Source organism: Brienomyrus brachyistius, chromosome 2, assembly GCF_023856365.1.
Source record: "Brienomyrus brachyistius isolate T26 chromosome 2, BBRACH_0.4, whole genome shotgun sequence".
NCBI classification, from domain to species: domain Eukaryota; kingdom Metazoa; phylum Chordata; class Actinopteri; order Osteoglossiformes; family Mormyridae; genus Brienomyrus; species Brienomyrus brachyistius.
Window position 1 is genome coordinate 24,000,422 of NC_064534.1, and position 14,729 is coordinate 24,015,150.

The 14,729-nt window shown below is 39.1% G+C and overlaps 1 protein-coding gene across 7 annotated transcripts in view; it reads left to right on the forward strand.

The window, feature by feature from the left end:
• Positions 1 to 14,729, forward strand: part of LOC125712651 (multiple C2 and transmembrane domain-containing protein 1-like) — a 108,490-nt gene that overhangs the window by 800 nt on the left and 92,961 nt on the right. Inside the window, exon 1 of one of the 7 annotated variants that reach the window (XM_048982976.1) lies at positions 77 to 235. The exons of 5 other annotated variants lie outside the window; for them this stretch is intronic. In XM_048982976.1, coding sequence (XP_048838933.1) covers positions 200 to 235 — 36 coding nt within the window. In that variant the 5' untranslated portion in view covers positions 77 to 199. Of the gene's footprint in view, positions 1 to 76; positions 236 to 13,590; positions 13,698 to 14,729 lie in introns of those variants that run through there. One more of the 7 variants, XM_048982960.1, reaches the window with a different exon arrangement.

A 14,729-nucleotide genomic window follows, 5' to 3' on the forward strand; every position in this document is an offset into this window, starting at 1 on the left:
AGTAGGAAATTAAACGCTTTAACGACACGCTTTAAACACTGTCCAGCAGATTTCCATGTACTGTACGGGTATTTAATGTAGATGTATAAGTGCATTTTGTACGCATCGTACATGCTCCACGGGGTGTGATAGATGACAGCCTTTCGTAACACATTAAGCTGAGGCGATGAGATAAATTACGCGCTAAGGATACACGCCAATGTCTCTCTGCTATGTCACATGTGATGCCTGCACGGTTGGTTAATTTTTACCCTTTCCTGTGTTACGACACGATTCTTGCATTTTTAAGGTTTTCATCTTGTAACATTCAAGTACATAATTAGTACTGTGATAGGCTATGTGTTTGTACAGGGATATTAGAATAATAAATGATTTGTTTACGGATTGTCTCTACGCAGATACATTTTAAAGTGTAGCTCGTATATTAACTGCTGATTTCTGTAAATGAGTATTTTTGACACTTTGATTCTCTACAGCACTGTTGTTTAAATAAGGGACGATAAAACAGGATGTCCAGTTTATATTGTACATTTTGTTGAGAATTAAAGTCAACAGTTCTCACTAAATACTTTATAGAGTTTATATAACGTTTTAAAGTAAAAAAAAAAACTGAATTTTGTTTAGTTTCAGGGCTACCAGTTCTGCGACAATGCATGCGGGCTAACAACTATGAACAATTTTAGGTTTATAATGGAATAATATAGGTTTGCCGTAAGATGTCTTGCCTGAGCGTGAGATTCAAAAAGCGTAAATAGTTTGTAGGGTTTACAAACTGCCCCAATGTCGCTAATGGAGTAACATAGATGGGCCGTGAGATTTCTGTGAGCGTTAGAGTCTGAAAGCGTCAGTGCACGTCAGAAGTGTGAGAGTTGGGAAGCCTGTGAAAGTCGTCTGTCAATACCATGCACTGCACGTAGAGTGTGTCCATCGTCCTCCCTGTATGGTTAAAACATGGTTAATCATCCAGTCTTTTGTCTTCTATACCTCTTATACTTTTGTGGTAATAAGCTGAATCAAGATGTATAAAAACGTAAATAAATACAGTAGGCATCAAACACTGCATGCTTGGGCCACTAAATATTTTAACATAAACGTGATTTTTTTAAATGAGAAAGTTCATAATATGATAATGAGCATTTATTTTTAAAAAGGGCAGATTTTTAAAGATCTGTTAAATAGTCACCATGAATACATCTACATTTGCCACTTAGACAAAGAGGAGAACAAGAGCTGGGCAAATTGTATACGAGCGTTTTAAACAAACCTTGCATTTTTTAATCCTGGTTTAATCGTCGTTCTGCTGGCAGAAGCTACGCTGAGCAGCAGGTTGCTTCCAGGTTCATGATTTCTAAGACAGCAATACACAAGAATAAGGTGAAGCAGGAGACATTGGGAACGACCAGAAACCAGCCAGGTAAAGGGCAGAAGTTGTTATCTTATCTGAAAGTTTCTCATGAATCAGAAGATGACATCAAATGACCTTCAGAAGGAATGGGAAACATTAAATGCAGGTGTGAAGTACACTGCTAGGACAGCTCATATCAGGCTCCTAGAAGTAGGACTGAAGTCCCATAAAGTAAGGAAGAAGCCCTTCATTAATGGGAAACAGAGAAGAACCATGTATTATTCACAGCAGCACAACCATAAATAGAGAAATGAGTCAATCAAAAAATTGTGCTGTGGTCTCTTAATTCTTTACCAGAGCTGTATATTTTGAAAAAAAGCAATGTACTTTTTAGAAAATTTTTAGTTGTACTGGTGGCCATTCTTTCTTTCTTCGCTTTGCCAGCCAACACAGAGCAATAAGATGTAGTGTGAAACAGCAGCCTGACCCAGCTAATTTAATGTGAGTCAAAGTGCAGGCTCTGGGTCTCTCCTCATTACTGACAGCTAATGGAGCAGTGAAGGGAGCAAACCCAGTGTTCCCCAGTGCAGAATGCAGAGCCACTGGCGAGGCAGGATTCAGAGCAACTGCGCTCACCATCGTCATTACGCCAGTTGCAGTCGTCGTATGTCTTATAACTCTCCTATAGAATGGTACATATATGGTCAATTTAGTCTGAATTAAAAATGTTAATTACATTGTGTTGTGGGAAAAGATGTGGACTAGGCACTGGGGCTCTCCAAAGTGATGATATATTCCTAAAAATGGTACTTAAAAGCATCAAACTTTTAAGCTCTGTATGTTACATTAGTAAAAAATATTAAAAACTAAAATATACAAAAAAAAATACTGCCTTGACTTGTATTTAGGCAGGGATGACCTTGCTTTCCTTTTTGCTACAGTACAGAAAATAATGATGTCTAATACTTTAGCACAAGCCTATATTTGACAGGGACCCAACGAAGTGATGGTCAGTACCGGCCCAAACTATTGTTGCGCCTTAAATGGGCATCATCACCAGCCCCCCATCCAAGGCAAAGTGAAATTGCCTGGCAGGTCAGTGCCCTCTCAGATGTTCGTGCCTTAGGTGGCCGCCTGTGTTATTTATAGAATTGATTGGCCCTGGTGATGATACGCTAAAATCTTCGATCAAATTGAAAAAATTAGAAATGCATTGATTGTTTGGGCTAACTATTGGTATTGGCCAATACCGCAACAGTTGGCCATTGCCTGATGGTTAAAAATGAGCTGATATTTACCACCAATTATTCGCTTTAAAATGGTGACCCATATACACTATATTGCCAAAAGTTTTGGGACACCTGCCTTTACACACATAAACTTCAATGACATCCCTTTCTTAATACATAGGCTTTAATACGGAGTTTGCCCACCCTTTGCAGCTATAACAGCTCCAACTCTTCTGAGAAGGCTGTCCGCAAGGTTTAGGAGTGTGTTTATGGGAATTTTTGACCATATTTTGACCAGGAGAGCATTTGTGAGGTCAAACACTGATGTTGGAGGAGAAGGCCTGGCTCGCAGTCTCCACTCGCTCATCCATGTCCTTATGGACCTTGCTTTGTGCACTGGTGCGCAGTCATGTTGGACCAGGAAGAGGCCATTCCCAATCTGTTCCCACATGGTTGGGAGCATGAACTTGTCCAAAATGGCTTTGAATACTACAGCACTAAGAGTTCCTTTCACTGGAACTAAAGGGCCAACCCCAACCCCTGAAAAACAACCTCACACCATAATCCCCCCCTTCTCTAAACTTTACAGTTTGCATAATGCAGTCAGGCAAGTACCGTTCTCCTGACAACTGCCAAACCCAGACTCATCCATCAGACAAAGAAGAGTGATTCATCACCCCAGAGAACACGTCTCCACTGCTCTAGAGTCCAGAGGCAGCGTGCTTTATACCACTGCATCCAACGCTTTGCATTGCACTTGGTGGTGTAAGGCTTGGATGCAGCTCGTCGGCCATGAACTTCTCTACGCACTGTTCTTTAGCTAATCTGAAGCCCACACGAAGTTTGGAGGTCTTTAGCTATTGACTCTGCAGACAGTTGGCGACTTCTGCACTCTGTGTGCCTCAGCATGCGCTCTCCCCGTTCTGTGATTTTACGTGACCTACCGTTGCTGTTGTTTCTAATTGCTTCCACTTTGTTATAATACCATTAATAGTTGACCGTGGATTATTTATCAGCGAGGAAATTTCATGATTAGACTTATTGCACAGGTGGCATCCTATCACAGTACCATGCTTGAATTCACTGAGCTCCTGAGAGTGACCCATTCTTTCGTAAATGTTTGTAGAAGCAGTCTGCAGGCCTAGGTGCTTGATTTTATACACGTGTGACTATGGAAATGATAGGAACACCTGAAGTCAATGATTTGGAGGGGTGTCCCAATACTTTTGGCACTACAGTATAGCTTTGCTCACCAGTGTACAAAACAAGTAGTAAAAAAGTCTGCTGTAAGAAATTATTGTAACAACATTATAAATGCATTTTGCACACAATGCTCTGCTAAAATTTCACAAGGGGGACCTACTAATAAACATTTTGAATAAATAAATTTGATTGCTCACCTTCCAATAAAAAAGACCGCAGTACTGCAGAATAATGCTAGTCCGTCAGTAATGCAAGCATCTGATTGGAAACGAAATGCCATTGCAGATAGTGTGAAATCAAAAGATATAACTCAGAAAATGACAGTTTATCAAATTTGATGACAAGCCTTTCTCCATTGTAAATCTTATGAATATATAAGATGTATACAGTTATAAAATATAATGCTCTGTCACTGTTGTACAGTATGCCTGAATTGGTGTTTTCCAAAAAATAAATATGGTTTTAATTTATTTTGGTTGTAGTGTCCCTTTAAACTTATTTAAGCAAACAATTGGTGTCAGTATTGGTGTCAGTGTCAGCTAACAGTATAGCCAGAATTTTTCTTATTGGTGTATCAGTAGAAAAAAACGTTTTTATAATATTGCTGTATTCTGATTAACTTCCAGGAGTCATAGTTATGGATATTAATTTCTCACAATCTACAGTATGGTGGTGGGATATGCCTTTTCAAAAACACTTCATCATAACAAATGTTTTCCTTCAATATCACTACGTAATTATGGGAGTAGTTTATCACAAAACAAAGCGGTGGTTTGTACACTGTGCAAAGGTTCAATGGCCTCCACAGCCGGAACTACAGCTATACATGAGCGCCGGGAGAGAAAACGCACAGGCACTATTCTGGATGATGGGCCGCCGGAAAAGGCAAAACTGGCGTGTTGTCTGTTCATCTTTATTGAATTACCGCTAGTATGAAGAGCATTTTAATATCTTTGCTCATTGTAGCTGCTAAATACACTCATTATTAAAGCCATGGAGTTGTCTGCCTGCTACCCGTACCTCAGAATTCTCATTGAATAAGTTTTGAGAAAATGTTTAGGCTACCATCTGGGCTTATTCCATGGCAATTGACGGTGCCTGTGTGTGTGTGTTTGTGCACGTTGGGTTTGCTGGGAACAGTGTTATTATCGTAAACTAAAACTGAAACAAAAAGAAACACCAAAAAAAAATAAAAAATTTGTGAACTGAAATAAAAAAGAAAAGTATTTTTTATCAAAAAAGAATTGGACTATAAACTGCAAAGAGTAGGTCTAACCACCACACCACCACTGGATTTTTACCTTGTTAACTCTAGTATTTCGTCTTTTAAAAGGCTGCTGATCTGTCCCTTTCTTCCCCGCAACTTCAGTGCTTATCACTTGTGTAGCTTGTATGTGGCGGACTCCACTAAATGACTTTGATAAGTATAAGCATTTGCTGAATTTGCACAGATTACTACTGTAACTTCTGGGCATCACAATATGCCTCTCCGTAATATTTTAGGCACTCTCCTAATCTCCATTTTGATATTGGGTTTATGTGACGTCCATATAGTGCTGAAGAGCTGGTGTCTGTTATCTAAACCACTACAAGGACATGCAGTTTATCATTTTCAAGGTGAAATTAACTTACATGGAGGAAAATTAATCATTTATATTAATAAATGCACTGGTAAAATAATCGATAGGTTAATTGATAGAAAAATAGTTGTTAGTTAGTGGCGGTCCTAATGTATAATATTACTTCTTATGACAAATGTTATTTACCTGAAGTAGAATAATGATGAAGTCATTCATTTTGACAGATGAACATTATTGAATGCTACTTTCACTTTCAGATGTTTAATGCATAGTACCATTTCTTCATCCATGTGAAATGAATAAAAATCTATGCTTTTTTTAGTTGAGGAATCTGAAGTTAGAACAGTAAAGCTATTTATTTGTTGTATTCATTAAAGTAAAAAGTAGCTGCTCATTTTTAAAATGTTTTTAAATGTTTGAGTAGCTAGTTAAAAATGAGTTAGAGGCACCGACTGAAGAAATTCCTTTGTTTTATCATTTGTTTTTTTACACCACATGGGGTTAAGCAACAGGAACAGAAATTTAGTCACAAATGTTGTTGCATAAGGCATTGGTTTTCAGAAACACTTTGTTTGCTGGTTTTAGGTTCACATATACTTACTGTAGAAAGAAGCTGTTTATTGCCAAAATTTTCTTATGTTTGGATGTGAATTTCCTTTTCTTATGTGTTTGTTTTTTGTATCCGGGTTTATTATGTGCTTTTTATCCAAAAAACCTCTGGATGATATATTTGTACCTATATATGTTGATAGTTATATATTTTTTGAAGCAAGTATGCATTGTAGAACCCATCCATCCATCCATCCATCCATCCATCCATTTTTGAAACCGCTTAGCCTTCTGGGTCGTGGGGGGTCCGGAGCCTATCCCAGAAGCTATGGGCACGAGGCAGGGAACAACCCAGGATGGGGGGCCAGTCCATCGCAGGGCACACTCACACACCATACATGCACACATGCACTCCTACGGGCAATTTAGCAAGTCCAATTAGCCTCAGCATGTTTTTGGACTGTGGGGGGAAACCGGAGTCATTGTAGATCCCAATCATATAATAATTTGTTAATAACGATTGACAAGTATATTGTGACATGTATTGTGGGAATACAGTGAAATTCTTGTCCTAGAGTTGTGTGATAGTGTTAGTATTATAATGCACTCCACAGTTATGGCACAGGACCAGTCAAATGTTTGGACACACCTACCCATAGGTTTATTTGCATTATAAAATAACATAAGGATTATGCGCTGGCCAAAAAAGTACAAAGAAATTCTTTTGTTGGGGTGGGCCGCTCTCTGGGTTGGGATTCAGAAGGTTGCCAGTTCAAATCCTGTGGTCAGTAGAGTGATTCCACCTCTGGCCCCTTGAGCAAGGCCCCTAACTCCAATTGCTCCATGGACTGGCTGACCCTATATTCTCTTCTGAGCCATTTTCATGTGGTGGTCTCCTGGGATGCTTGTCCAGCTGTCCCAAAGGACTTCTCCCATATATGTTGAGCACTCACTGGGCGCTTTTCCTTCACACTTTGGTCAGACTCCTCCTAAATAATTTCTACTGTGTAGTTATTACTGATAAGGTGGCCAGGTCATGTGATGTGACTTTTTCTTCTTTGTAGGCGGCTATATGCTATAGCCTTCCAATAGCTGCTGCAATAATTAGGAATTGAACACACCATCTTTGGACTTAGATACCATACTTGTAAAGGTAAACAGGTCTCTTTGTAGAAGTTAAAATTTACAATAGATGCTAGCAGCATTTTGAAAATGATCATTTAGCACTAATGTTTAATTAATGGCACTACATTCACTTTTATATAATCCCATTTCTGAATCCTGTGAGGAGAAAGGTGAGTGAGCTGAATGCAGCTGGAGCGAAGTGCAGTGATTTATACTGGTATGGTACTATGGCAGCCATGGAAACAAGGGTTTATTCTGGGAATACAGGTACAGTAACTATACAGTATATCAGCTGTGACAATGAATGGGCTCCGGTCATCTGTTCAGAGGGAAGGGCTTCTTTCCTCAGTCAGATGGGCCGGGTTCCAGTGGCATAGATGAGTTGATCAGAAGGTGGCCATCTCCACTGGACAATCATCCTCCCTTTGCCTTCTAACCCAGACCTTCTCCTTAACATAGGCTTTAAGCCGCATTGGAGAAGATAGTCACACCCACTTGATGTGTCAGTTAGTGGCCATTAAACACATGACATCCCCTTATCATTCCTTGTGGCCAATCTTGTATTCATGGTCACTGCTGTAGTCATGGTTTTTGATGGCCCATGTGGTGCTGATTGCCCCCTGCTGGTGCTCAGTGATGCCTGGTGGCCTGTTGTGTTGTAATACAGAATTCGTTAACTATGGTACATTTTGGAAGTGCAAGGATGTTGAAACAGAGCTGGGTGGCACATAACCTTAACACCCACATGCAGACACGGTTACTGTCATATCTGCCTCCTTTATTCATCTTTCTTGGCTTCAACTCTCTTTTAGTCTGCAGTGGAGCAGTGGTCATGTGGGCCTTTCTATATTATTTTCAAAATTTCCATCATCAGACACAATTATTACCAAAAAATGGTTTCAGCGTATTTTAATGTGCTTATTTAAAATAAGCATTTTACACAGTGTTGGGCAGGTATAACAATCAGACTTCTCTTGTTTAGATAAGATAAGCTGACTAACAGTATCGTACAGTTCTGCAAAACATTCATATTCAGAATTCATATCATGGAAGCACTTTTCTTAGCTGGAGTCTTAGTTTTTCTGTGATCTACGTAAGCAAATAGGTGTCTACAGACTCTATTTCTAACTGTCTCTACATGTCTTTGTGTGCCTGATTAACTTGAACTGAGTGGTTCTCATTGGCAGTTTGAGGTTGTTTCCTCAATATGGCTGGTATTTCTTCTGTATATTTTGCAATATAAGGAAAATTAGTCAGTGTTATAAAAAATTGGTAAGTGTTTCATTGTAACCTGAAACATGCATTATTTACTTTTTTTGAATGAATAATTAGGCCCAATTGCAGCATGTAAGCCATCAATCCTGTCATCTGCCAAATGTGTATCCAATATAGGGTGGTGGAGATAGCATGGAAAGGCTGGTGTAAATGTGTATTCATGTAGCATGGTTTGTTTGCGAGCTGTTTATCTTAAACATTGTTTCAACAAGTGAATTGCTTTGTCTCTCACGGGCTCCTCACGTTCATGTGAATGAACAGATGTGGTTCCATCTGTTGGAAGGATGTACAGAAAATCCTGCTTTAGAGGTGAACATGCTGGGACTTCTGGGAGGTTGCAGACCTGTACTGCTTCAGCTCTGTGGCAGTCTGCCCGACAGAAGGAAGCAAGTTCATAACCATGCAGATCTTTCTAGTGACGGGCTCGCCTGTTATTCTGAGAACTTTTAAGTATTATTTAACTTTGCTTTTGGACTCAGACTCACTAGGCAAGGGAACAGCGGAAACATGCCTGTTAAACCCCACAAAGGGAGAAGTAGACTCTCAGGGATAAACAGGGATGCAGACTGATCAGTAGTCCTACTTACTGGTAGAACTGGCTAAACTGGTTATATAAGCTGGTCAATCAAGGGAAACCTGAAATAGGAGTAAACGCAGCTGAGTTATTACTGTGGAGAAGAATACCTAATGAGGGGGCGTGGCTACAGAACATGCGCAGAGTCCTTCCTCACTGTGAGGAGTTTCTTTGAGGTTAATAGTATAGGCGGGATGACTATATTCATTCAGTGTTTGGAGACTACTAGGTGCACTCTGATCATTGAATCAACATGATTTCTTACTGATAACAAATTGAATTTGCACATTTCTTTAACAAATAATAATGCCACATAAGAAACATTAGCTGTTGAAAGATCAAAAATGGTCCTTGTCTTGCATGTTTCAACTATATCGTGTTTGAAAGTACAGTAATTGCAAAAAAACATTCCTTATCTTTGGTACCTGAATGGTTTCCTTCTGGTTAGCTATCATCTTGATCGTCGATTTAAATTCTGCTACAGCTTACCTTGTACTCATCATTCATCTATAAGATATTCTCTATATGTTTATGGCTGCAATAAGTGGCTAATAAGGACGCCCAAAAATGAATGAATCATGAAAATAGTTAGAAGTATTTGTTTACTTTCTAATGTTTTGTTTCGGCCTGATTCACTCTGCTGGAGTGCACATGCAGCTTTGTTGTGGTTTACTAGATGATCTACAAAAAGGAGAAAAGAGAAGCATGGGGATAGCATCTAAAAACAGGCTAGAATACGTGTGTTTAAATAATGCTATACCATGAATTTCTGGAATCAGACTATGGCTCATACAATACTACTGTATACATCCATTGTAATTTCTGAAATAATGGAGGGTCCTATCAGCATGAACAAGGAATCTAGTGATGTTGCTTTGAATAGCAATGTTTTGTATATAAAATTGTATATAATATTATATATAGTTATGGGAAGTGCTAGACTGGCATTCAAAATAAGCCCTGGATTTTGGCATCCCCAACAATGAATTATATACAAAATTACTGGCATTCTTGCACTTTAGCTACTGTATGTAATGTAAAATATTCTTCAGAATTATTTGGAAATTCACAGAATATTGATCACCTGAATAAGTTAATTGGACATCCACCTATTCAGCAACTTACATGTACTTTTTTAACTGAAGAAAATGCGACTTGCACAGTATCAGAGAGGCCTTTGCAGCAATGACATCCTCCATTTGTTTCTTGTAGCCAAATATAAGCTTCTTGCACTTTTCTCCCCTGTTCAGTTGTAATGGGTTTGCATGATTCTTTCTAGCAATAGCAGACTTCAGGTCTTTCCTAAAACTGAACTGAGATCAGAACTCATTGCTGGCCAACTTAGCACAAACAGGTGTTTCCTGTTGAAACATTTTTTGAGCTGTTGTGCGTGTGTTTTGTGTGTGTCCTGCTTGAGGACCGATGATCATCAGTTCAAAATACTTTTCAAATATTTAGGAGCCGAATAGAGAGAGAGAGAGAGAGAGAGAGAGAGAGAGAGAGAGAGAGCGAGAGAGAGAGAGAGAGAATTTTATTAATTAATCTGCACCAACATTAAGAGAGAGAGAGATCAACAAGCATCAACAACAAGATGAAACACCGTATACTGTACAGTAGCATACATAACAACAGGCATGTTTAAAAAAATTCAAGTAAATAAACAAGCAAACATAAAGATGTACAATAGTATCCTAATAATGTACAAATAGTTGCTAGCATTGTGCAAGCAATGTGCAAGTGATGTGCAGGATACATTAGCAACTTGCCAGACAGTGATGTGAAGTGTTGTACAGTGGCTGCTGGTAGAAATGATTTCCTGAAGTGAAGCAGCATATTGTGCAGGGAATGTTTTTCTTTGTCCAAAATGGAAAACACTGTTTCGAATGTTGTCTTTTGTCTCAAACTTCCAAGAACAGCAAACTTCATAACAACACTGCAAACTGGGGAAGCTGGTATGCCAACACCTGTGGGAACAGTCTCACAGTATTCTGTTGTATATTTGATGAATGTAGTTTTTTTCCTGATGGTCTCAGGTAGGTCTTTTTCCTCATCAAAAAGGATTAGGGTATTAGAATGTTGAACAATAGTTCACCATTAAAACCTACCGTATTATTGGACAGTTCATGTCATGTGAATATTGTCAATACATCACAGATAAATGTCAAGTGAGAATCCAGTCCTTCTAATCAAACTAATGTGATTCATTCTACTGTGCCAATAGTTTTTATACCATTTCCACACATTTCTTTGGAGCAGTTACTGTAGGTTTTTTGGTCTTGCTCTTGTTAATGGCCCAACAGTAATATGACTACTTAGCTATAATGTTTTGCCTTTATACAGCAGTACACACCATCTCCAAATGGGCATATACACTGATCAGCTGTAACATTAAAACCACTGACAGGTGAAGTGAATAACATTGGTTGTCTTGTTACAACCCTATCCAGGGCGCAATTGTACAGTATGTTATGCAAGTCAACAGTCAGTTCTTGAAGTTGATGTGTTGGTAGCAGGAAATATCGTACAGATCTGAGTGACTTTGATAAAGGCCAAATTGTGCTAGCTAGATGGCTGGTTCACAGCATCTCCAAAATGGGCGTTCCCGGCATGCAGTGATCGGTATCTGATAAAAGTGGTTTAGGAAGGCCAACTGGGTCATGGGTGCCAAAGGTTCAAAGTTGCATGTGGGGAGCGAAAGCTAGCTCATCTCGTCCGATCTCGCATGAGAGCAACTTTAGCAGAAATCGCTAAAAAAAATTTATGATGGCTATGATAAAAAGGTGTCAGAACGCACAGTGGGACTGCATAGCTGCAGATTGGTCAGAGTGCCCATGCTGACCTCTGTCTACCACTGGAAACACCTACAGTACAATGGGCACGTGATCGTCAGAACTCGGAATCCTTGGGTCCTGGCATTCATTTGGATGCTACTTTCACACAAAGCATCTACCGCATTGCAGACCAAGTACAGCCCTTCATGGCAACAGTACTCACTGGCAGTGGCCTCTTTCAGCAGGATAATGCACCCAGCCACACTGCATAAATTTGTTCAGGTTTTAAGAACATGACCAAGAACAATATATATATATATATATATATATATATATATATATATATATATATATATATATATATATATATATATATATATATATCAAATATTTCTTTATATTTGTCTACAGTTTGTCTGCATTAGAGAGCATCAGCACAAGATGTGGCAAACGAGTTGTCCGTGCTACTGTGACCCCATTTGTGAGACTATACAGTATGGGGAAAAAAAGTATTGGGACACCTGGCCATTATGCCTACAGAAACGTTTATGACATCCCATTCTAAATCCATAGGCATCAATATGGAGTTTTTCAGCTATAACAGTGGCCACTCTTCTAAAAAGGCTTTCCACAAGATTTTGGAGTGTGTCTGTGGAAAATTTTGCTCATTCATCCAGAAGAGCATTTGTGAGATCAGGCATTGATGGTGGACGTGAAGGCTTGGCTCAAAATCTCTGTTTTAGTTCATCCCAAAGATATTTGAAGGGGTTGAAGTCAGGGTTCTGTGCAGGCTAGTCAAGTTCTTCCACACCAAACTCACCCAACCATTTCTTTATGGACCTTGCTTTGTGCACTGGGGTACAGTCATGCTGGAATAGAAAAGGGTCTTCCAAAAACTGTTCCCACAAAATTGTAAGAATAGAATTGTCCAAAATGTCTTTGAATGCCAAAGCACTAAAAGTGCCCTTCACATGAACTAAGGGGCGTAACTCAACCCCTGAAAAACGACCCCATTCCATCATGCCTCCTCCACCAAACTTTACAGTTGGCACAAATCAGTCAGACAGGAAACATTCTCCTGGTGCATGGTTTCCAAATGTGATTTTTTTTCACTTTCTGCATTTTTTTTGTAATGTTTTGCTGTGTGTCTTAAAAGACTGTCATGTGATCTGGGATCAATGCCCCCCCAACCATATATGTTTTCACCTGCCACCAGTGAGCTCCTTCTTTAAAATGACAACATAGACATCTATAGTACCTGTGCACTTTTATTACAAAAGTGTCACAATTGTTCATTCAGTGCAGCATGAAATGTCAATGTAAAGTGCTTTGTGATACTGACGGTTGTTAAAAGCGCTATATAAATAAAATTGAATTGAATCAATGCAGCGTGAAATATGAGTGTAATAAGAGTATTGCTAAGAGGTTCTCAGTAAAGTATTTTGTACATGACATACCTATTGTGGCTGTGGAGAGGCATGATTGCTCATGATAGGTAAAGGCCATACAGACAGCAGAGTCTGCTAAGAGGAAGTGGTCCCTTTGCAGACCCTCTCTAGGTGTGAACTCTGGTAAAACTGCCACCTTTTCATTCTTGTGAGAAAATTTGAAATTAGACTTTAAAAAGCTTAATCAGTCCAATAGAATATCATGTTAGATCTTGCTTGTTAATAGATTAGGAAATGCTGTGTATATTTATTGAGATGGCGGGTATGTGCGTGTGATTAGAGCTGTTTGACTCACCGTTTAGCTTCCTTAACAGCTGGCTTGCCCGGTGTGAGTTCATGCTAGGGGGTATTACAGAGTTTTTGCCTATTGATGAGCTCTCCTCACAGCTCATTGTTGGTCGCTTTGCATGTTTTGAGTACCATACGCTTAGGTGGGGCGTATCTGTCTGAGTGTTAGGGGTTTGTGCTGCACGTCTCTCATTGCTGTTTGCATTGCAAGTGAGTGCATATGTCTTGGGCTCCCTGCTATACTGGGAAGTCAGCGAGCAGCAGCTCGGAAGCTGGACCGTCTGTGTTCTCATCAGGACGCAATCTGACAGTATGTATGTTATATACCGGCTGCACTATGCTGGCTAATAGCTGCACAGTTTATGCTGAAGCAAAGATAGAGTTTCATCTGATCTGATGTAATGATTTTAGTCTGAAACCCTAATGATCTGGCACCTTTCAGAGCTGCTACTGTGAATTGAAATTTCTACAGACGAACTTTAACCCACTGGTTTCAGCTGTATGTAATATAAATGTTTATAGTTTTCAGTTAATTTAATATGCCTGATATATTTGTATGCAGTTGTATATAGTCAACATTTGTTGTTCTTTTATATTGAGGTAATTTGTTTTTGTTTCAATGAATTGCTTATGAGTTGGTGAGTTAAGAGTGATAGAATTGTAATTTAAAATTAGATTGAGTTTAGCTTGTTGCTAAATATAAGTACTGCCAGGTAAAAATTGGCACAGGTTAGATTTAATGAGTCAGAATGTTTTATTGTAATACGAAATATCATACCAAATATCCAAAATTTTAAGTAAGCATTCATGGTTTTTGAGATAGGACTGACCTGCAGACCTTGATAGTGGGGACCTTGCTTTCATTTCCATGGTGGGTTTCTGCTGAAAATTGTGGGATTTCCTTAATAACTTTGTCTTTCTAGTTTAATTTTGGTACCCAGTTTTGTGGGGTTTTGTGCATGCTTCTGTAAGAAAAAAGTGTGAAATTGACCAATAGCTTTGGTCAGATGAACAGGATAAACAGATGAACGGAACAACTTAACATGCCGTTTTCTGGGAAAGAACAACTGAGCAGAATCATCATAGAAACAAGAATCATTATAGAATCAAGAGGTGCAGATCTTATGACAGATGTAGTTAGTAAGGAAAACTGTCATCAGTGTATATGGGGTTAGAAGGAATTGTTCTTGGTTTAGGAAGTAGAGTTGTCTGTGTAGTGATGATTGCAAGAACTTTTTGAGAGGAGCTGTTGGTGCAGTTGAGTTACCCTTTTCACGCAGTGTAACTCCTTTTTTATGTTACTTTGCAAAAGATCCCAATGTAAACTTGCCGAAATAAATGA